The sequence below is a fragment of the Kogia breviceps genome, chromosome 6 (assembly GCF_026419965.1).
Source record: "Kogia breviceps isolate mKogBre1 chromosome 6, mKogBre1 haplotype 1, whole genome shotgun sequence".
Classification (NCBI taxonomy): Eukaryota; Metazoa; Chordata; class Mammalia; order Artiodactyla; family Physeteridae; genus Kogia; species Kogia breviceps.
Window position 1 is genome coordinate 120362205 of NC_081315.1, and position 23432 is coordinate 120385636.

Sequence of the window (23432 nt, forward strand, 5' to 3'; positions counted from 1 at the left end):
GGCAGGGACCAGATTGTGAAGGGCTTTGTGCATTCAACTAAGGGGTTTAGAGTTTATCCTGATTACTATGCAGAACCTTTGAAGCAGTGGAAGCAGATGTGCCCCCGGATTAAACATTGGTTTTAGAAAGATCATTCCAGGATAGATCACAGGATTGAAGTGGGAGAGACCAGTCAAGAAATCCTTGCAGGTGAGTCTGCGCGGGAAGTGGAAACGGGCGCGGAGGAGAAGCGGCGAGAGGGCCGCCCAGGCGGCTTCAGCTTAGCTCCTCTCTCCGCGCTGCTGGGCTCGCGGCCGGCGGTCCGGCCCCTCCGCCGCAGCCGCCATGTCCGTGAAAGGCTACTTCCCGATACTCCGCACCCTGCAGTACCTGGGCCAGGGGGACGTAGTGTTCAAGGACTCGGTGAAGGTCATGACGGTGAACTACAACACGCACGGGGAGCTGGGCGAGGGCGCCAGGAAATTCGTGTTTTTCAACATACCTCAGATCCAGTACAAGAACCCCCGGGTACAGATCATGATGTTTAAGAACATGACGCCAACACCCTTCCTGCGGTTCTGTTTAGATTCTGGGGAGCAAGTCCTTGTGGACGTGGAGACCAAGAGCAATAAGGAGATCATGGAGCACATCAAAAAGATTCTGGGGAAGAATGAGGAAACCCTCGAGAAAGAGGAGCAGGAGAAAAAACAGCTTTCTCACCCAGCCCACTTTGGCCCCCGAAAGTATTGCCTGCGGGAGTGCATCTGTGAGGTGGAGGGGCAGGTGCCCTGCCCCGGCCTAGTGCCATTGCCCAGGGAAATGACAGGGAAGTACAAAGCAGCTCTGAAAGCCAGGGCCCAAGACTGAGGCCCCAGAAAAGCCCCTGCTCCTATTCCCCGAGAGACTGAAAATCTCTTTGCAATAAAAGGGTCTCCTTTACAAAAAAAAAAAAAAAAAAAAATCCTTGCAGTAAAACAGGAAAAAAAAAGCAGTGAGAGCCTGAATTGAGATTATGGCAACTGTGAAGAAAGAGAAGGGAACTGATACAAAATAAATTGGTATAAAGGGAATTTAATATCTGATGTGGGGATGATTAGACAAAAAGAGGAAGGAGAATGGGATAATCCCTGAATCTCTGGGATTTCACTATGAAAACACACAGAAGCAGTCAAGGTGGTTGTGGACATGCTGAGTTAGAGATGCTTACTGGGCCTGAACAGTGGACCTATAAAGGATGTTTTTATTTATTTATTTATTTTTGGCTGTGTTGGGTCTTCGTTGCTGCACGTGGGCTTTCTCTAGTTGCGGCAAGCAAGGGCTACTCTTTGTTGCAGTGCGCGGGCTTCTCATTGCTGTGGCTTCTCTTGTTGCAGAGCACGGGCTCTACGTGCGTGGACTTCAGTAGTTGTGGCATGCAGGCTCAGTAGTTGTGGCTCACAGGCTCTAGAGCGCAGGCTCAGCAGTTGTAGCGCAGGAGCTTAGTTGCTCTGCGGTATGTGGGATCTTCCTGGACCAGGGCTTGAACCCGTGTCACCTGCATTGGCAGGCGGAATCTTAACCACTGTGCCACCAAGGAATCCCCTATAAAGGATGTTTTATTCTCATTCTAGTCTTTCATTATTATTCTCCATATCCCCTTTTGCACTGTTTAAAAAAAAAAAAAAGAAAGAAAAAAGGATGTAGGGAATTCCCTGGCGGTCCAGTGGTTAGTACTCCTTGCTTTCACTGCCAAGGGCCCAGGTACAATCCCTAGTAGGGAAACTAAGATCCCACAAGCCACAAGGCCTAAAAAAAAGATGCATATAAGTGAAGAAAGTATTTCAAGGACACAAACTGAAATTTGCTTGTGTGTCAAATTGAAAAAATAGAGATAATTTATCTTAAAAGCTAACATATAAGCATTTTTGCAGAAATAGGAAAATAATTGTTTAGTTTGGAGTTCCAGACGTTATTTTCTTTGTCACTGAAATAAACTACTCTCCATTTCTCTCCCGTTCTTTCTGATCTATTTTTACAAAGTCACATTTATGTGCCATCTGCAAACCAGTGAAATTTGCTATTCAAATTTTCCTAGTTGCCTATGAATATTCTGTTTCTATTTACAGATCCTTAGATCACATTTTAATTGATAAAAAGAAAACAAAAGGTCAAATGCACATTGTCCCATCTATAAACCTATGTCTAACTTGATTTCCTGTGCTTGTATTCCCTCCTAAGAACTAACATTGCTAAGGAAAAAAATTCTATTATATGGAAAAATTCTTTTTAAAAAATCTATTTATTTTACTTTATTTATTTATTTATTGTTTTTGGCTGTGTTGGGTCTTCATTGCTGTGCGTGGGCTTTTCTCTGGTTGTGGCGAGCGGGGGCTACTCCTCACTGCGGTGCGCGGGCTTCTCGTTGCAGTGGCTTCTCTGGTTGAGAAGCACGGGCTCTAGTCGCGCGGGCTTCCGTAGTTGTAGTGCACAGGCTCAGTAGTTGTGGCTCACGGACTCTAAAATGCAGGCTCAGTAATTGTAGCGCATGGGCGTAGTTGCTCCATGGCATGTGGGATCTCCCCGGACCAGGGCTCGAACCCGTGTCCCCTGCATTGTCAGGTGGATTCTTAACCACTGCACCACCAGGGAAGCCCCGATATGGAAGAATTCTTATATATTTGTGAAATTTTTTTCTATTCTACTTTCCTCTTTTAGAACAGTGCTTTTTTTTTTTTTTTCTTGCGGTACCCGGGCCTCTCACTGTTGTGGCCTCTCCCGTTGCGGAGCACAGGCTCCGGACGCGCAGGCTCAGCGGCCATGGCTCACGGGCCCAGCCGCTCCGCGGCATGTGGGATCCTCCCAGAGCGGGGCACGAGCCCGCGTCCCCTGCATCGGCAGGCGGACTCTCAACCACTGCGCCACCAGCGAAGCCCTAGAACAGTGCTTTTTGACAGCATATTACTTCACATTTTCTGAAACACTTTATATAGCTGTTTCAGCAATTGTGAGGTTAAATGTGTCCTAAATTTGTAGTTTTCCTCAGTCTTCCTTTTCCTTCACAGTTTGCTAACTGCTCCGAAGGATGAATATTATCTTAATACACTAAGATACTCCCTGTCTTTAAACAGGAAGTTGTTTCAAACACTAGAGCGAGTCCATAAAAGGGTGCTTACCCATTTGACCTACTTAGATAGCTGGTTTTCACATTGCCTCTTCATGTACCAGGCATTCTGCCCTGGATGAGCTGGAGGATATCCCAGTAGAGAAGAAGGTCAGAAGTCTTCTGGGTTTCCTTCAACCTAAGGTTGCTGTTTTTGTCTCTTAAGTTCAAATTAAATCATGTTACCAAATGATAAAACACGTACAAACGGAATGGTATTTTTGAACTTTATACATTTTCTACTGGAAAGACTGTCCTGGGCCTCACCCAGGACCATATTCATAAAGTTCCCATTACACTCCTGAAAACAAGCTGGGCCTATATTAATTTCATAACACAATCCTTGACTTTTAGGGTCACTTAGATTTGATTTCTTGAAACATGTTGTGATAGAAGATGCTGTGGCATCTGATAATACCATGCTGCTTATAGTATTAAGATTCTAACTTAGACCACTCTGCAATAAAAAGGAATGAAGCGGGCTTCCCTGGTGGCGCAGTCGTTGAGAGCCTGCCTGCCGATGCAGGGGACACGGGTTCCTGCCCCGGTCCGGGAAGATCCCACATGCTGCGGAGCGGCTGGGCCCGTGAGCCATGGCCGCTGAGCCTGCGCGTCCGGAGCCTGTGCTCCGCAACGGGAGAGGCCACAGCAGTGAGAGGCCCGCGTACCGCAAAAAAACAAAAACAAACAAACAAAAAAAATAAATAAAATAAAAAGGAATGAACCATTGATGCATGCAACAACTTGACTGGGAATTTAACAAAAAGGTTAATCTCAAAAGGTAACATACTATATGATTCCCTTTATATAACACTGGGGAAATCTGAATTGGTAGATTGTATCAAAGTCAACATCCTGGTTGTGATATTATGCTGTAACTGTAAAATGTTACCATGGAAGGTGACTGAGCAATGTGTACAGGGGATCTTGCTGTATTGTTTCTTACAACTACAAGTGAATTTACAATTATCTCAATAAAAATTATAGTTTAATAAATAATAGGCTCATATTTTGTTTTAATTATTATATATTTGTTACATAAGTTTTTTGTAGGTATCAAGTATTATATTAAAGTTAAAGAAACAAAGTAGATTTATATGTACTGATATGGAAACACACTATATTGTAAAGTGAAAAAAAAGTAGACTGTATAACACGATCCCTAAATTATACTTATATCTTTGCAGATATGTGTGCTAAGAATTCTGGAAGGACAAATAAGAAAGTTTAAGTTTAAGTTTATGGTAGTTTACTGCTGCGTCATGGGACTAGAATAATGTGGAATGGAGGACTTTTATTTTTCACTTTATATAGTTTTGTAATGTTTGTATGTTGTTTATAATGAGCATTTATTACCTTTAAAATCAATATTTTAGAAAAAAGATTACAGCTTCATAACTATCTTAAATCTTAATGAAAGTTTGTGAAGTACTGAGATACTTGTAAATATGAGAGTCAAAAACATCTGGAATAACTTTATATAATATGGTATCAATAAGTTGTCAACTAAAAACCAATGTGTTCTTCAAAACTTGCTTCTCTATGCTCCCTATTATTTTGATGAAGCCAAAAATGACTTGAAAATGAGAAAAATAATCCTTTTTAAAAAAAGTTCCTGTGTAAGAAAAAGCCCATTTCTAACATTTTTTTCCTATTTCTGGCAACTTCTTCAAATCATCAACAATCATCATTCTTATTTCATGCCTACTATTTATAGTACATGTGCTATGTTCTGAGAAAAAAAGCAAGCATATGACATAGCCTCTGACTTCAAGATGTTGATGATATAGCTACTGAGAAATAGAATATATAAATAAAATATAGATAACTGTATAATAAGTGTTATACATAAATATTATATATATGTATGTGTTATATACTTGCTACAGACAGTAAGTGCTGATAAATTATCAGAGGATGAGGTAGTTACAGAAGTTTAGGAAAATCCAATAATACTTTTGCTAGGAGGCCAAAATAAATGTGGGGACTTATTTAAGCAAGAGGAGACTGGTTCAGCTCTACAAAGATTTATGTAGAGAAAAGATAGGAAATAAAATTGAAAGGAATCATATCAGTCCTAATGTGAAGTCTTCATGTCAGCTTCCTAACATTCAGTCTATATTAAATATGAAAATAGAACTTGGATCAAGATCTATATAAGATAGAATATCTGAATTTCAGCCTATTGGTTTGTTTTGTGTAACTGAAACTCCTGTTTTTTTGTTTTTTGGTTTTTTTTGGTGGTACGTGGGCCTCTCACTGCTGTGACCTCTCCCGTTGCAGAATACAGGCTCTGGACGCACAGGCTCAGCGGCCATGGCTCACGGGTCTAGCTGCTCCACAGCATGTGGGATCTTCCTGGACCGGGCTACGAACCCGTGTCTCCTGCATTGTCAGGCGGACTCTCAACCACTGCGCCACCAGGGAAGCCCACTCCTGTCCTTTTAGTTGATCAGCTTTAAGACTGTTTTGGACCTTTGCATATTGGTTTAGTATGTTTATTTGGAAAAGGGCCCAATTCTCTTTAGAGAATTATTACCCTCTCAATTTTGTCTGGGAGCTGGAGAGAGTTTTTAAACCTTTGCTAGGGTATTGTGTGGAAAGCAAGGTCTAGGGTTTTATTTTTATTTTTTATATTTATTTTTTTATAAATTTATTTTTGTCTCTGTGGGTCTTTGCAGCTGTGCACTGACAACTGTCAGTAGTTGTGGCACGCGGTCTCAGTAGTTGTGGCACATGGGCTTAGTTGCTCCGCGGCATGTGGGATCTTCCCGGACCAGGGTTCGAACTGTGACCCCTGCATTGGCAGACAGATTCTTAACCACTGTGCCACCAGGGAAGTTCCAAGGTCTAGGGTTTTAGATTACAAATCCCAGCTAAAGTATCAATTATACTGTATTAAAACTATCTTCTCTTATGAGTAAGATGGGTCCTTAGCTTCTTTTCCAGTTATATATGGAGGTAGAGGAGGAGGAAATACCTGTAAGCTAATTAAAAATGCTGTGGCCAGGTGGTGTGCTGCAGGTAATGATCCTTGACATTTGTATGCCATGGCCCTTATCACTTACAGTGTGTTATCACATATATTTGATCCTCGGGAATGCAGCTCGTGATGAACATCAGAAGGGGTAGAGTAATGGCACATTAGTGGCAGACCCATAACTTCCTAGGAATTTAATTCAGCCTTTCACATGATCTAGTCTGGTTATACATTGAAGCATTTATTTCATGTTATTCATGGTCTTCAGTTCATCTGAGCCAACGAGTAAAAGCAGGTGGAGGGAAATCAAGCTCCAGAGTTAGAAGAGAAAAGGAAAGAAAAGAGAGCTTTTTAGTCAGAATTAGAAAACAGCTGGGAATTTTAATAAAGTTCCACAGTAGTATAATTCAGCAGAAAGTGCTTGACAAGGGCTCTGGAAACATTGATTACTAGCCATGTGACTAGGGTCATAGAACTATACTTCTCTGGGTCTTATTTTCCTTAACTATAACATGAGTGTAATGTGGTCCTGCTTCTCCACGTTGTAGTTGTGAAGATCAAATGTGTGATAGGTATAAAAGCCTGCAAATGAAAAAGTAATCCTGATGGGAACTTCAGATTAAGGAAAAAATAATACCCAATATTGTTTCTCACTCATTTAGTTCCCAGACCCAGTAATGAGTGTTTTACACTGCATTTAGAGCCTCTACCCCACTAGACACATACATACACACACAAAACAACCCATGAGGTTCCGAGAGGTAACTTGCGTAAGATTATAAGAGACAGAATCCAAACTCAAAGCCAAGTTTGTCACACCAAAATACATACCTTTACTTTATTGGACCTGCACAAATATCTGTGTGTTCTGGCAATGAGGGTAATGAGTCTCTGTTATGAAATAGAGATCAGGAGCTAATTGGAAACATTTGAGAGGTTGGGGGCCCTGTGTTTTTTGAAGCTTGATTGAAGTGCTTATTAATACATATTTAAAATATATTCTTAACATATATATTACATTATGTATATAATACTATTGGGGGAGTTTTGTGAATCTAAGAAAATACAAGATAATAAATTTATTGTTATTTATTTTTATTTTATATGTACATTTCTATTACTCTGTAAGAAGTTATAATCTCTTAGAGGAAACAAACATCGACCTTTGAGAAGATTTCTGAGAACTGTAAGTTAAGAATTACGTGGTTATGTTTCTTTGCTTCATATTTGATACAATGGTCTCTCCAAATTATGCAAACACACACACACACACACACACACACACACACACACTTTCTTTCTCTAGTTATAGGTTATGATTCAATACTGTTTCAAGTTGTGCTTCTTTAAATCACAAGCTTTACTGAGTATTTATTAAATGTGAAGAACTATGCTAGGCACTGGGAAATCAGAAAAAAATAAAACCCAGTCTTAACCCTTGGGAACTCATAGTCTGGTTGGGGAAATAGCTGTGTAGACAGACAATTTACAGATGTCAAGTATTAAAATATAACTAGGAAAAATTGCTTGTGGCACACAGAGAACAAAACTCTAATCAGGGCTTCCCTGGTGGCGCAGTGGTTGATGGTCCGCCTGCCGATGCAGGGGACACGGGTTCGAGCCCTGGTCTGGGAAGATCCCACATGCCGCGGAGCGGCTGGGCCCGTGAGCCACAACTACTGAGTCTGAGCGTCTGGAGCCTGTGTGCTCTGCAACAAGGGCGGCCGCGATAGTGAGAGAGGCCTGCGCACCGCGATCAAGAGTGGCCCCCACTTGCCGCAACTAGAGAAAGCCCTGGCACAGAAACAAAGACCCAACACAGACATAAATAAATAAACTAAAAAAAAAAAAAAAAAAAAAAAAACAAACTCTAATCAGTCTGAGGGAGTCAGGATGGCTTTCTCTTGAACTAGGGGTTGCAAGGTACATAGATGTTAGTCAGATGAAGAAGAGAGGTGAGGGCATTCTGGGCACAGAGAACCTAGCGTGTGTGAGGCCCCAGTCACAGGCAAGGCTGGCTTTTAAGAACTGAGGAGTGGCAGGAAAAGAACATGAATGAGAAACAGGAGACAGGCTCAAAGGCCAGCTGTGGAAAGACTGGGAAGGGCAGGCACTAAAGGGAAAAAACCCCAACCAACTAATAACTTGAAACAATTTTATTATGACAACAACTATACCTGAAAGAGTTGCCTAAAGTATTATGTGAATGGCCTGAATAGCATTCCATTATACATCCCAATATGCAGAATTTATATAATGTATGCACTCAATTTTTCCTTTAGAATATTTAGGTGATTTCCAGGTTGTTATTGTTTATCTGTTTTACTATTATAAAGGCTGCTGCAGTAGAAAAAATCTTTGCTCTTGTTCATGATTATTTTCGAAGCCAAAAGTTATATATATATTTTAAGGCTATTTTTGGTACAGAGTGACAAAGTACCCTTCAAAGAGTTTGTACCAATTTATAGCTGTATCAACAATGCCTGAATATTCTTTCTGAAGCTCTGGGGGAATTTTCTTTACTAGAAATCTCTTCTCTGACAGTTTATAAGTGAAAATAGTATTTTGTCATTTGAATTTGCATTTCTTTAATTTTAATAAGTCTAAATATTTTTTTTCATCTGCTCATTGGAAGTCACTATTCTTTTGTGAGTTTTCCTAAAACCCCTCCTCCCTTTTAATAAAGTGATTGTCTTTTCCACATACTAAGGATATTAACTCCATCTGTCCATAAAAACTGTATAAATGCTTTTTCGTGGGGACATTTAATTTTTTCTTTTCATACACACACAATACATACACACATTTATGTGTATTATACATGTTCATACCCAAATTATAATAAGATGAGTTTTAACATAAATTTTATAATTTTACGTAGAAAAAAATCCAGCAATCTTTTTCTTATTTATTATTTTATAGCTATCATCTTTTTAAAAAATTAATTTATTTATTTATTATTTTTAGCTGTGTTGGGTCTTCGTTTCTGTGCGAGGGCTTTCTCTAGTTGCGGCGAGTGGGGGCCACTCTTCATCACGGTGCGTGGGCTTCTCACTATTGCGGCCTCTCTTTTGCAGAGCACAAGCTCCAGACGCCTCAGTAGTTGTGGCTCACAGGCCCAGTTGCTCCGCAGCATGTGGGATCTTCCCAGACCAGGGCTCGAACCCGTGTCCCCTGCATCGGCAGGCAGATTCTCAGCCACTGTGCCACCAGGGAAGCCCCATAGCTATCATTCTTGAAAAATCTCCCTCAATACAAAAAGTATATTAATATTAAGAAGGGCTTTTACATCAAAGCAAAGGGATGTAGATTTTTATCCTGAGGGCAATGGAATGCCATCAGGGCTTTTGAAATGAGAGAATATATTTTTTTAAGCAAGGTAACAAGATGTTCCAGGATAGAAAAAGCTCTGCAGGGTCATTATTAAGAAACTACAATATACTAGGTGTAGCTGAAAGCCTGGAATAAAGCCATGGATATGGAGAAAGAGAAGCAGGACATTACCATATGAGAATTCCTGGAGTTTGGTGAGAGATTATTATAGAGTGTAAGAGATGTAGAGAGGCCTAGAGTGACAGTACAGTTTCTCGTTTGAGTCACTGAGTTGATGCTGAGAATCTTCATCCAGATTAGGAATGGAGGGTGGAGTAGATTTTGAGAATTTGTGTATATGGATGGATAGAGGAGATGGATAAGAAAAAAGGGATGTGTTTTACTTCATCTCATATTCTAGGGACTGAATAATGCCATTACTTAATGCACTGGAGCAAACACTTTCCTGGAGTACTCTTCACTGCTGTGGCAGGTGCAAGTGATACCAAGATGTATGAAAGTAAAAATGGGACTCTTTTCCCACTCACAAGATTACATTATAAATCTATTTATCCAAATCTATCAATCTCAATATCTACCTCTATTTATGTACCTATTACTTACCTATCTGTCTACCTGAAACCTTAACATTATTTATTGATATATTCCTTTCTTGTTAATTTTGAAGTAAGCACCCCAGGCCACTAGAGACTGAAGAACCTGATTTAGATTTCTATGTTCCCAGTCATGATACAGAAGAGCAGGAAGTCATAGCCAAATTACTGTCACTTAACTTGCCTCACTAAGTTTCCCCTGATTCTCTGAAATAAAGGGTTTCTTTTTAACCACCTTTATCCTCAGCCTCCTATTATTATTTTTTAAAATTAATTTATTTTATTATTTATTTATTTATTGGCAGTGTTGGGTTTTGTTGCTGCACGCGGGCTTTCTCTAGTTGCAGTGAGCGCGTGGGCTCAGTAGTTGTGGCTTGCGGGCTCTAGAGCGCAGGCTCAGTAGTTGTGGCGCACGGGCTTAGTTGCTCCATGGCATGTGGGATCTTCCCGGACCAGGGCTCGAACCCGTGTCCCCTGCATTGGCAGGCGGATTCTTAACCACTGCGCCACCAGGGAAGTCCCTCTCCTATTATTTTTTCTTTTTCTTTTTTTTTTAAATTGAAGTATAGTTGATTTACAATATTGCGTTAGTTTCAGGGGTACAGCAAAGTGATTCAGTTATATATATATTTTCCGATTATTTTCCATTATAGGTTATTACAAGATGTTGAACGTAGTTCCCTGTGCTATATAGTAAATCCTTGTTGCTTATCTATTTTACATATACTAGTGTGTATCTATTAATCCCATACTCCCAATTTATCCCTCCCCCGACTCAGCCTCCTATTTTTTAGGTAGCTATCATTACATAAATAAATAGTAATAACTATATTATTGAGTGTTTACATTATGTGTTTATAATGTTTATGTACATTATCTCATTTAATAGTCACAATAACCCTGTAAAGTTACTACTATTATTATTTCCATTTCACAGATAAGGAAACTAAAGTATAGAAATGTTAATTAACTAGAATTTCAAGGTAGTAAACTGAAAAGTAAGTTCACCATCTTAAAGCGTACTACACTGCCACCATAAAAATGTTCACATTGATTGACTTGAGGAAATGCTTGTAAAGGAAAAAAAAAACAGTTTTTATGATGTAGTTTCATAACGAGTTTTTCATATTTGAATATGAATGTAATTCTTATCCACACATTTGAGAAACTGTAGTATAGTGTTTGAGTTATAGTATAGAGTTTGGGTTTTAAGATTTGAACTAGAGTTCAAATCATGACTCTCCAGTCTTCTAAATAAACTTGACAGAAATATTTAATTCATTCAACAAATACTTATTGAACATCAATGTGTCAGGCACTGTTCAAGGTACTGGAGGTTCTATGTGTTAATTGTTTGCTTGTTTTTTGTTTGTTTGTTTGTTTTTCTCTTTTTGGGGGCCATGCTACCCAGCTTGCAGGACCTCAGTTCCCCAACCAGGGATTGAACCCAGGTCACAGCAGTGAAAGCCAGAATCCTAACCACTAGGCCACCAAGGAACTCCCCTAGGTGTTTAAAACAGTGAACAAAATCAATTCCCTGATCTCATGGAACTTACCTTCCAGTGACAGGCGAGTGTCAATAAATCAACAAGTTAATATATAAACTCTGTCAGACAGCGGTAAGTGCACAGGAGGGATGTACTGCAAGGTAAGAGATATAAAAAGGGTGGAGTGTTATTATCTTATAGGATATATTAGTTTTCTAGGGGTGCTATAGAAGTACCACAAAGTGGGTGGCTTAAACAACAGAAATCTATTGTCTCACAGCGCTGGAGGCTAGAAGTCTGAGATCAATATCTACAGGGTTGGTTCCTGATAAGGGCTTCGAGGGAGAATCTGCTCCATGCTACTTTCCTAGAGTCTGGTAGTTTGCTGGCAAACTTTGGCATTCCTCCATTTGTAGGTGCATCGTCCCAATTTCTGCCTTAATGTTCACATTGTGTTCTCCCTGTGTGTGTGTCTATGGACAAATTTTCGCTTTTAATAATGACACCAGTCATATTGGACTGGGGATACATCCTACTCCAATATGACCTCACCTTAACTAATTACATCTGCAATAACTCTATTTGCAAAAAAGGTCACATTCTCAGGTACTAGGGATTAGGATTTCAACATCTGCATTTGGGGGGACACAATTTACCCCATAATACAGGGTAATCAGGAAGTCTTCGCTGATAAGGTGATATTGGCACCAGGGGCTTGAAGGAAGTAAGGAAATGATCCATGCAGATATCTGAGGGAGGAGTGGTCCAGATACAAAGGACCTGAGACCAGGTCCTAGAATGTTCAAGAAGTGGAAACAAGGCCAGTGTGGCCATGGTGAGTGAGTGAGGGGGTGGCTGGAAATAAGGTTAGAGAGGGGTGGGCAGGAATGGAGGATGGATTACATAGATCTTATCTTACATCAAAAGATGGAAAAGCCTTGGTTCTTAACTCTGAGTGAGAAGGGAAGACACAGGAGGGCTTTGAGCACTGCTAGCTGCTCTCTGGTAAGCCACGTGTGAGGAGCAAGGGTGGAAGAATACAGACTGGTTAGAGACTTTTGCTATCAGGCAGGTGAAAGACAATGGTGGCTTGGACTAGACAGATTGTACTGGAAATACAGAAGTGGCTGGATTCTGTATGAATTGCTCTTAGAGCAAATGTGGATTGTGAGAGCAAATAAGGAATTAAGACTATCTCTGAGGTTTTTGTCCTGAGCATCTTAAAGGTGGGAAAAGCTATATTGGAGCAGTTAATTTGGCAGGGGAAGATAAAAAGGAGCTCAGTTTTGCCCGTGATAAGTTTGAACCTCCTAGATATCCGGTAGAGGCCAAGGCAGTTGGCAATAGGAGTTTGAACTTTAAGGGGGAAGACTGCGGATGGAGACATACATTTGGAAATGCATATCAGAATATAGATTCTATTCAAAGTGATGCAGGCCTTCCCTGGTGGTCCAGTGGGTAAGACTCCACACTCCCAGTGCAGGGGGCCTGGGTTGGATCCCTGGTCAGTGAACTAGATCCCGCATGCTGCAACTAAGAGTCCTCATTCCGCAACTAAGAAGTCCACGTGCCACAAGGAAGATCCTGCGTGCCACAACTAAGACCCGGCGCAGCCAAAATAAGTAAATAAATAAACATTAAAAAATAAATAAGTAAAGCCATGGAACTGTGAGATCCACAACAGAGTGAGTACAGAGATAGAGAAGATATACATGGAGAGGAAAAGGACCAGAACTGAACTCTTTGACACTTCAAAGTTTAGAAGTTCAGAAGTTGAGCCGAATGAGGACTGAAAATTAATCATTAGATGTAGTAACATGGGGGTCACTTGGAACCTTGTCAAGAGAAAGTTTGGTGGAGTAAAAAGCCTGAATGGAGTGGGTTCAACAAAGAATGTGAAGAGAGGAACTGGAGGTATTAGAACTTTGTGGAAGATCTTGCTGAGAAGCTGTGTTGAGACTGGAACACTAGCTTCAGGGGAGAGGAAGGAGGGAGAGGAGGGTGTCTGCGGTAAAGGAAAACATTTTTCAAAGGTGGGAGTATGTTTATATGGAGATCCATAAGAAAGGGAACAAATTAATCTCTTGAGGGTCATCTTATCTATAAAAAGCCATAACTCCCACCTCCATGGGGCAACTGAGCTAATGAAGGGAGATAAGGATCAGGTCTTGGAAAGTGGTTTGCCCTCAGTCAAAATGACAGCTCCAACTGCATCCCTGAGAAACAGTGATGTACACAAGGCTGGCCCCCCAGGCCTGGCAGAGATGGAGGTCTGCAAAACCTGGTGCTGCCATTTAAGTTCTTCACAGGGCTGGGGGACGAGGGGCCCTCACTACCCTGTCCAGTAGCTGAAAGATGCTTTCTCATCGTGAAGAAGGTGGGAAGGGAGAAGCACGATCTTGGGGAAGGCGGAAACGCCCAAAGCGTGGAAGACACACGGCTGAAGTCACTTCACTCACCAGCCCACATCTGACTTGGGGTTGAAGTCGCAGTTCGCATTTCACACCGCATTCACTCCAGAAATTAATTCCTCCTAATCAAGAGGGAGTGGTTGGCGGAACAAAGAATAGTGTGTCTGCGGAGGCTAGGGGTGGCTGGGTGGGTGCCTATCACAATGCGAAAGGGGAGACTGCGTGGGACTAGGCAATGTGTGCACGGTATGAATGGAAAGAGGCCAGTGAGTGTGGAGATGGGCAGGGGAGAGCTGCACGCGGCGCCCCAGCGGCCGGGGGCCTCCCGAGGGAACGTCTGCCTGTGATGCGGGAGCGTCCGCCGAGGAGCCTCCTTCTCCCCACCCACCTCCCAAACTCCGGCAGTCAGTGGTGCATATAGACATATTTCTGGGAGCTGTCCATGAGCTCATCGCTCTCCCGGCGATAGCGGCGGCAGCGAGAGAAGCAGCCTCATTTCCCCCCGGCGCCGCTAGAATAAGCCCCGCCGCTCGCACATTCACACGCGCGGCGCGCGGCGCCGGGAAGGAGCAGCCGCCGGCCCAACCCCGAGGCCAAGGTCGCCCCCGACCCTGGCCCGCCATGGCCCGGAGTCTCCCCGCCGGGAGGTAGGTGGGCGCAGGAAGGGGCGAGGGGCTCCGGCCAGGACTGCGGCCGGGCGAGCCAAGCGGGCAGCCGCCCCTCGCGCTCTGCGGCGGCGGAGCCGGGCGGGGCCGCGAGCGCGGCGGCTGCGGAACCTCCCGGCCCGTCTGGGGCCGCGGGCCGCAGGCCCCGCGCGGAGGAGCCGCAGGAGACCCGAGGGACCCGGGCGTGACAGGAGGAAGAAACCGGAGCACCAGGAAGATGGCTTCTCCCACCTCCCCGGCCCCGGAAGGCGGGGCCTCCACGCCGCCGAACCCGCCGCGGATTCGTCAGGTGGGTGCACAAAGTGCGGGGAGGGGCGCCCGCACCCCATTGTTCTCGCCTTCCCCAAGGACGGGGACGTCGCCCCAGTGCAGAGGCTGACGAGGAGTGGGACTGACACAGGCGTACTTGGCCGTATCGCCTGGTCCAGGACCATTCTCTGAATGCCCTTTTCCCAGTCTCGCTTCACACACGGACAGAGAAACACACACACACACGCGCGCGCGCACACACACACTCCTAGAAAAACACGCTTTCCAAAACCAGATGTGTAACTTATGCATACACACACGCTCACACACACCCCGCAAACTCACCCCCCAAACTCATCCCCCCACCGCGCACAGAGACACACGCCCAGCTGTCACATGACCCACTGCGGAGCTACACCATTAACGAGGAGCCCTTGGTGCCCTCAGGGGGGAAATCCACCCCAGACCCCAAACCCCCGAGGACGTTGAGAGGGACTGCTGGAAGCATTCACTTCCCACCCACAGGAGAGAAGGAACCGTGTCTAGAGGTTGCTTATTAGTTCTCAACTTTCAGATAGAGCTACACCCAACAATTGCAGCCTTGTATTAGACAGTACTGGAAAACATGTGTTCCTGCTCTCCCGACTGTCTCTGTCTGCTGAGACAGTAGTTTTCCCCAACACTGCAAGGGAGGGTGTGGCGTGGGTGATGCACATTTCTTTGGCTGTCTGCATAAAACCTGTTTTCTGTTTGTATGGTAATATTAAAACATGGGAGTACTCCACCTCGTTGTGATCTGTGATTTGGTGTCTAAAGGAGCTTTCTTCTTTTTGTGCTACCATTGCCAGGAACTACAGCATTAGCACTTTAGGTTATCGCGGTAGCAACGCAAGCGTCAGTTTGCCCTGTTCAGTGTAGTGTATGGGTGTGAGAATATGATCCACTGCCTACAGATGGGCAACCTCTTTACCAAGGAGAATCGAACTCCTGTTTAGAAATATGGTACAACTGGTTAATGCAGCAGGAGGGGAGTACCCAACAGAATAGTTTTTCTTCAGGGCAATGTGGAAATTTTGAAGAACCCAGAAGCTTTAGAATTTATGAAAACATGACAGTAAAATTTGGTTGACACTTCACAAGGTCTTTGCCGCATTTGAATTTTAATGTGTATAGATAATGTTATTTTAGGGATAACCTTTGTTTATGTGCCTTTATAATGCAATGACTAAAAATCAATGTGTACTTTTTTTTAAATGGCCCTCTGTGTCTCAATGAAATTGTTAGGGTTTTAAATGCTGGTAGAATCCAAGACTCTAATTTTATGACAATGCATTTTTAATTGCACTTGGAGTTATTTATTTTTTTTTTTGAAGCATTGTGGTAGCAGGCATCATTACATCTGTATTTGTGATACAGGCATCAAAGAATGATGGGTGAAATCACCTCTATTTGCAATGTAAGAAAAATCATGTCCTATGTGAAAAATCACTTATACCTATTTGGCTAAATATATATGTACGTTTGTGTGTATAGTTATATGTACTCATAAGAATCTCTGTGAAGCCTCATTCTATATTTAGAATAATTTTACTGATCTAAGAAATAGTATGTGTGAAAATGGTCAGGAGAAAAAATTTATATGAAAGGTCATTGCTATTTTGCAGAGTAGACACTCTACTTAGAGGATCTCATAATTAGAAGCTGTGTAAATGACATCCTGCCACAACATTCAAGTAATTGACTGGTGTCCTCTGCTCAGCTTTTCATTTATATGACCTTACAGAAGCACTCTTTTAGTGATTGGTGCATTAATTTGCATAGGGTGTAGAAATAGGTTGCTGGAATTATTGGTCATTCCAGTTTACATGATTCATCTAGGCAGGTGGAACGGAAGTCCTGACAACCTCTGAGTACAGTATCACCACTTTCCTGCAAGTGATTTTGAGCAAATTAGAAATTTTAAAAAGCAGAAAGGATAGCAGTGTTTTCCTGCAAAGTGGTGAAATATTTTAGGTCCCAGTCCCGGTATATTTTAACTGTGTCACTGTTTCCCTGACATGTTTCTCCTTGTTCTTTAGTAATTCTTTTTCAAATCAATTCTGGATTGAATCAGAATTGAATTAAAGTCTGAATTGTTTTCCTCATTTTAAACCATAGTTGACAGAAAAAGTATAATTGAAAGAACATAGAAGTCCAAAGGTTGAAAGATTTTAATTAAAGACATGGCATGGGCTTTAGCAACAGATAAATTTATTGGTCATCATTTAAATTATATAATAGAAATTTAGAAATAAAATATTTTAGAAAGGCTTTCAGTGAATATATATTTATATCTTGTAAATTAGTATATTTAACTGCTAATTTCAATGAAAATATTCTATGTGAAGATTCATTTATTCAACAAACACTTATTCAGCACAGAGTAATGTTTCATGCCCTAAAGATAAAGAAATGAAGAAGATAAAAATGTTATCCATTAAGAGGTGTAGGTGTTTTTAATGAAGACAAGCATTAAAGTATCTGAAATTTGAATTGCTTATAGGGGCTTTTCCACATTATTTAAAAATATATTCCTCAACTTTTTGTTTTGATCATTCCTCTAATAATGAGTCTAAATAATTCCTGGGTTTGCATATACCTAAAAAGTCACTGTATGACTGAATTAATGTTTGCATCCATTTGATATATGATATAGTTCTGTTTTAATTATTTAATCTGTTATTAGAATGATATATCAGAAACTGTATATATTATTTTTACAACCTGATCTTTTGGACAAAGTGTTTTATTTATTTTTATTTTTTAAGCTTTTCGAAATTGCTGATATAGCATGAAATAGCTGAAGTAATCCAGTGCCTTTGCACAGTGCTGTTAAAATCTAGGTTTCCAAAAATGAGATGATCAAGGGAAAATGACCTTCAACTTCATTCTGTCATGTTAAGTGAGAGAAAAATTTATTAATATGCTCTGTCTTCTCAGGCTCCTAAGATACTAGATAGTTAATTTTTTTCCTCTTTTAAGAAAAGGGTTATATTTTCTTTATTTTCTATACAAGATAACTATGGTACAGAAGTTTCACTACTTTTTAAAACCATTTAAGTCAAATTAGCAACCAAACTGTAAAGACAAATCTCCTGGATTTCATTACGTGTTTATTCTTTATTCATTTTCTGACCATAAAAGATTAAGAAACGATAGTTTTGCCCCCTACGTTTTTAAATAGTTTGTCTACATATATTATGTGTATCAAGAGATCCATATGATTTCTATGGCCATTGCCAGAAAATTTAAATCAGTTAATTAAATGAGTATTTATTGAGATCTTGAAGTTAAGATACTTTGCTAGGATCTTTCTGGGCCTTATCATCTTTCTGATGAGCTATGATGGGAGTTTCCAAAGCATTGATTGCTTTGAGAATTGGAGAGCTATAACACATCCTTTATAATTGGTGCCAGTAGAATTTAGTGTCTTTTTCTTGTTTCATGATTGATCCTTCTCCATGATCTGTGGGTATTAGTGTTATTTCATTTATGGAAGCAAACCAGTGTTCTTTCTTTCTTTGTTGTAGAAACTCAGAAACCTCTCCTATGGTAATGATAAAATATTTACAAAGGGGCCAGGTGTGATGCTAAGCAAGGCACAGTTTTCCCAACAGTCCTATGAAGGAGATGTTATTATACCCATTTTCTGATGAGTAACGTGGGCTTAGCGAAACTAAGCTGCATCCTCAAGTTCAAAGCTAGTTAAGCTGCAACTATGCAACTCCGGGATTTAAAACGTCGTCATGATGCCTCATGTCACACTCACTGTTATTTTATTGTCTTCCCCTTCTAATTTGTAACCATTGGGGGAGATCATCTTAGCACTCTTTCTACTTTGAGCCCTCTGTAACCATTCTCAGGAATTTTCCTTTAGTTTGCCTTGATTAACTGTAGGATCTACAACAGAGTTGAAAAAATTTTCATTATTTTAGTTCATCAAATGAAAATAACTTGAATTCCACTTGCACTTCTGTATTCTCTAAGAGAGCATTTCTGCAGTCTCATGGTTGCTGAGAGGAGAGACTGAGGCCCTTATTTAGCTTTTGTTTCCCCTGAGAGCTCCTCAATTATTCCTGCTGTTTCCACGTTGGTCCTGAGAAAACTAGTTCTAAGAATGAGCTGGATTAATGGAGAGTCTTCTTGAACAGGCATAAATAAATAAGAGGCTTTCATTTTCAAGTTTTTTAGTTTCTTCCAGTATTAATTCCATGATTTGTTTATGCTTGTCAAAATAAGTTATATTTTGAATTTTCGTGTTATGCAAAGTATTTGAGTTACAAAAAGAGGATAATTTCCTTTAGACAGTGAAGGGATAAAAGAGAATAAAAGGAATAAGAATATAGTGATGCATTGATATAATTGGTTTAGATTTTTAATTTTGTTTTTTAATTTATATACAGTAAAATTCACTTTTTATACAGTTTAATGAGTTTTGACAGATCCTTAGAGTTGTGTATCTATCACCACAATCTAGGTGTACAACAGTTCTAGCTCCCTGAACTATTCCTTTTTTTTTTTTTGGCCACACTGCGCAGCGTGCAGGATCTTAGTTCCCCAACCAGGGATTGAACCTGTGTCCCCTGTGGTGGAAGTGCAGAGTCCTAACCATTGGACTGCTGCGGAATTCCCCTGAAATATTCCTTTGTGCTAATGCCACTGTAGTCAAACAAATCCTCCCACCTTCAACCTCTGGCATCCACTGAGCTGTCCTCTGTCCCTATACTTTTGCCTTTCACAGAATGTCATATACATGGAATCATCCAGAATACAACCTTTTGAAACTTTTTTTCACTCAGCGTAATGCCCTTAATAGCCATCTAACTTCTTTCATTTGTCAATATTTTGTTCCTTTTTATTGTGGAATAGTATTTCATTGTATGGGTGTACCATTGTTTAGCCATTCAGATGAAGGACATTTGGGTTGTTTCCAGGTTGGGGCAATTATGAATAAAGTTGCTATTAAATATTTGTATACAGGTTTTGTGTAAACATAAGTATTCACTTCTCTTGGGTGTATACCTTCAACGTTTTCTTTGTTGAAGTGTCCAAATATTTTGGCCATCTTTTAAATTGGGTTGTTTTCTTTTTGTTGAGTTTAGAGAGTTATTTATATATTCTGGAGACAAGTTCTTTGTTAGATATATAATTTTTAAAAAAATTATTTTATTTTTGGCTACGTTGGGTCTTCATTGCTGCGCGTGGGCTTTCTCTAGTTGTGGCGAGTGGGGGTACTCTGTTGCGGTGCGGTGGCTTCTCTTGTTGCGGAGCACAGGCTCTAGGCGCACAGGCTTCAGTAGTTGTGGCTTGTGGGCTCTAGAGCGCAGGCTCAGTAGTTGTGGCGCACTGGCTTCGTTGCTCCATGGCACGTGGGATCATCCGGACCAGGGCTCGCACCCGTGTCCCCTGCATTGGCAGGCGGATTCTTAACCACTGTGCCACCAGGAAAGCCCTACATATATGATTTGAACATATTTTATCTTAGTCTATCTCTGCTCTTTTTATTCTCTTTTTAGTGTCTTTCTCAGAGCAAAGGTTTTTAATTTTGATCAAGTCCAATTATCAGTATTTTCTTTAATGGGTTGTCCTGTTGTATCTGAGAACTCTTTCCCTAACCCAAAGTCACAAAGATTTTCTCCCATTTTTTAAAAAGTCTATCATTTTAACATTTGACATTTAACTCTTTCAGTCACTTTGAGTTGATTTTTGTGATGTGTAGTTCAAGGTTCTTCTTCTTTTTTTTTTTTTTGCATATGAATATCCAGTTATTCCATTACCCTTTGTTGAAAAGACTATGCTTTATTAAATTGCCTTTGCATCTTTGTAAAAAAAATAAAATCAGTTGACATATTGGCATGAGTTAATATCCAGACTCTGTCCTCTGGATTTAGATATTTTGAGTTTTTCAGATTTCAGAAAAAAGTATGTATCATGTAATTTTTAGAAAATCTAATGACATTAACATGCTTTTTTTTTATTAACATGCTTTTGACTTTGTTTTTTAAATGTTACTTACAGAGTTTTTAATCTAAACATCATATTAATGTACAAGGCAAGCCCTTATGTCTGGAATGGAAGCAGTTTATGAAAGTGAAATGCATTTAATAAAACTATATCAAGAAAACAAATGGAAAAAAGACAAGCTGTACCCTATTTGATGAATACAGAGAGTTTCCAGAGGTTTTTAGAAAACAGTTTCTAACTCAGCTATGTTGCATATGGAAGTGAGATGAGAAGTAAATGGGGACTTTAAGCTTCATTCACTATAGGCTTTGGCGAAGATTAGCATTTCATTTTTTATAAAGCGTTACTATATGGGTAGATATGGTATATTAAGGAGCTAATTATCTCTTCCTAGTGACACATATGGCATTGAGTTCAGTAGTCTAAACCTAGCTTTTAGGTTAGGTTAGGTTATCTATTGCTGTGTAACAAACCACCTCAAACATAGTAGTTTCAAACACCAGTAATCATATGCTTTGCTCATTAATCTGCAATTTGAGTAGGGCTTGATGAGAATTTTGGGAGTCAGCTGGGGTTCCTGGAAGGCTAGAGGTGACTTTACGGCTGGGGACAGATCATCTCAGGTTTGCTCGCTTGCATGTCTTCTGGCCAATGCTGGGGCTCTTGGCCGGAACACCTATATGTGAGTCCTCTTCAGGTGGATACTCGTCTTCCTCACAACATAGTGACTGGGGTCTAAGAGTAAGAGTCCCCAGACATCACAGCAGAAGTAAAGGACATCTTATGACCTAGCCTTGGAAATCACATAGGGTTACTGAATGCCATACTCTCTCTCTTGGTTGAGGTAATCACAGAGGTTCAACCAGATTCAAGGGGAGGGGAATAGACCCCACTGCTCTATGCAAGGGATGAATATCAGCATTACATTGTAAGAAATGCACGTGGGACAGGCTGTTTGGCCACCTTTGAAAATATCATCTACCACAGAGTGAGAGCTAAGTTAATACAAAGTAAGCTGCTATATTCGGCACATTATTTTTGTCATTGGATCAGGAGGTAACACAGATGAGACAAGAACTGGTTAAACAAGTATGTCTCAGGAAATATTTTCCCACTTAAATATCATAAATCACTCTATGCAAACACTGTACTTTTTCACATTGTTTGATTTTCGATTGCTTAGTAGTCCTGGACTTGGGTTCTGCCTGTGGAGTTTGGAGGGCGTTGCATAGTACCACCGTTAGACACAAGGCTCTAGAGCCTCCGAGAAGTCAGAAATCAGGCTTGTACAGCTGTCCTGGTTGCTATTTGAGTAATTCTGAGTAAATAATTTCATCTTGCTAAACCGTAGTTTTGTAATCTATAAAATGCAAATAATTATCATTCTATCTCATAAACCCATTATTAAACTTTGATATAATATTTGGGCAGGTATTTCTAAACAATAAAATAATACAGAGGTATACTTTATTGTGAAAAAACATGTAATTTTTTTTTTTTTTTTTTTTTTTTTTTTTGCGGTACACGGGCCTCTAACTGCTGTGGCCTCTCCCGTTGCGGAGCACAGGCTCCGGACGCGCAGGCTCAGCGGCCATGGCTCACGGGCCCAGCCGCTCCGCGGCATGTGGGATCCTCCCGGACCGGGGCACGAACCCGCGTCCCCTGCATCGGCAGGCAGACCCTCAACCACTGCACCACCAGGGAAGCCCCCAAACATGTAATTTTGATTTGAATTATTTGTGACCTAAGCATCTTGGTTAACTAATTGAACTTATTCTAACAGTTTATAAACATAATTTTATTATACTTTTTTTAAAATTGAAAAAGTCATGTAGGAATGTGGTAGGGAATTCCCTGGTGGTTCAGTGGCTGGGGCTTGGCGCTTGCACTGCTGTGGCATGTGTTCGGTCCCTGGTTGGGGAACTAAGATACTGCCAGCGGTGGTGTGGTCAAAGAAAAAAAAGTGTGGTAATAAATTAATATTTTTAATGATGGATATTATATTTGAAATGTAAACCTTACTCCAAACCCAAACTCTGCAATCCCCTACCCCTGAAACAATCATTTCTTATGTATTCCCTTAGAAATATTCTGTTTACAGAAACATTTATCTGTGTACATATTCCTCCCCCCTTTTGTTTACACAAATGGGAGCCTACTGTACACGTTGCTTGATACTTTGCTTCTTTCATAAAAATTTATTCTGGTCCAGCTTGGTACATACACTTGATCTTTTATTGTTACATATTATTTTATTAAATGAATGTATTTATAATTCATTTCACTGTTTGTGAATGGACATTTAGGTTGTTTCTAGTATTTTGCTTCAGTGAAAATCTTGTACATTTGTATTTAAGAATGTGTGTGGGCATATATGGCTCTTTGAACACATGTATCGGTAAATAAATTTCCAGAAGTCAAATTGTTGTATCAAAGGCTACTTTTTACTCCCTCTCACTTCTGAATACTATATTCAACAATGTAGAAACCCTCAAGTAACAAAACTGAATTATATCAATTTTGGTCTTAGGTGTGTAATTGTCAATCAACTTTATATTTTGCTAATCCTTTTTTTGTTTTCTCCATTTTTTA

At 40.6% G+C, this 23432-nt stretch overlaps 1 protein-coding gene and 1 pseudogene across 1 annotated transcript in view; both read left to right on the plus strand.

Moving 5' to 3' along the window:
- The first annotated feature begins 325 nt into the window (after positions 1-325).
- Positions 326-931, plus strand: LOC131758477 (small ribosomal subunit protein mS25 pseudogene; annotated as a pseudogene).
- Positions 932-14666: 13735 nt separating this feature from the next.
- The window catches only part of ANK2 (ankyrin 2), a 689273-nt gene continuing 680507 nt past the window's right edge, over positions 14667-23432 (plus strand). Inside the window, exon 1 of the mRNA XM_067036535.1 lies at positions 14667-14877. Within this exon, the coding sequence (XP_066892636.1) occupies positions 14806-14877 (72 nt within the window). The 5' untranslated portion in view covers positions 14667-14805. The remainder of the gene's footprint in view (positions 14878-23432) is intronic.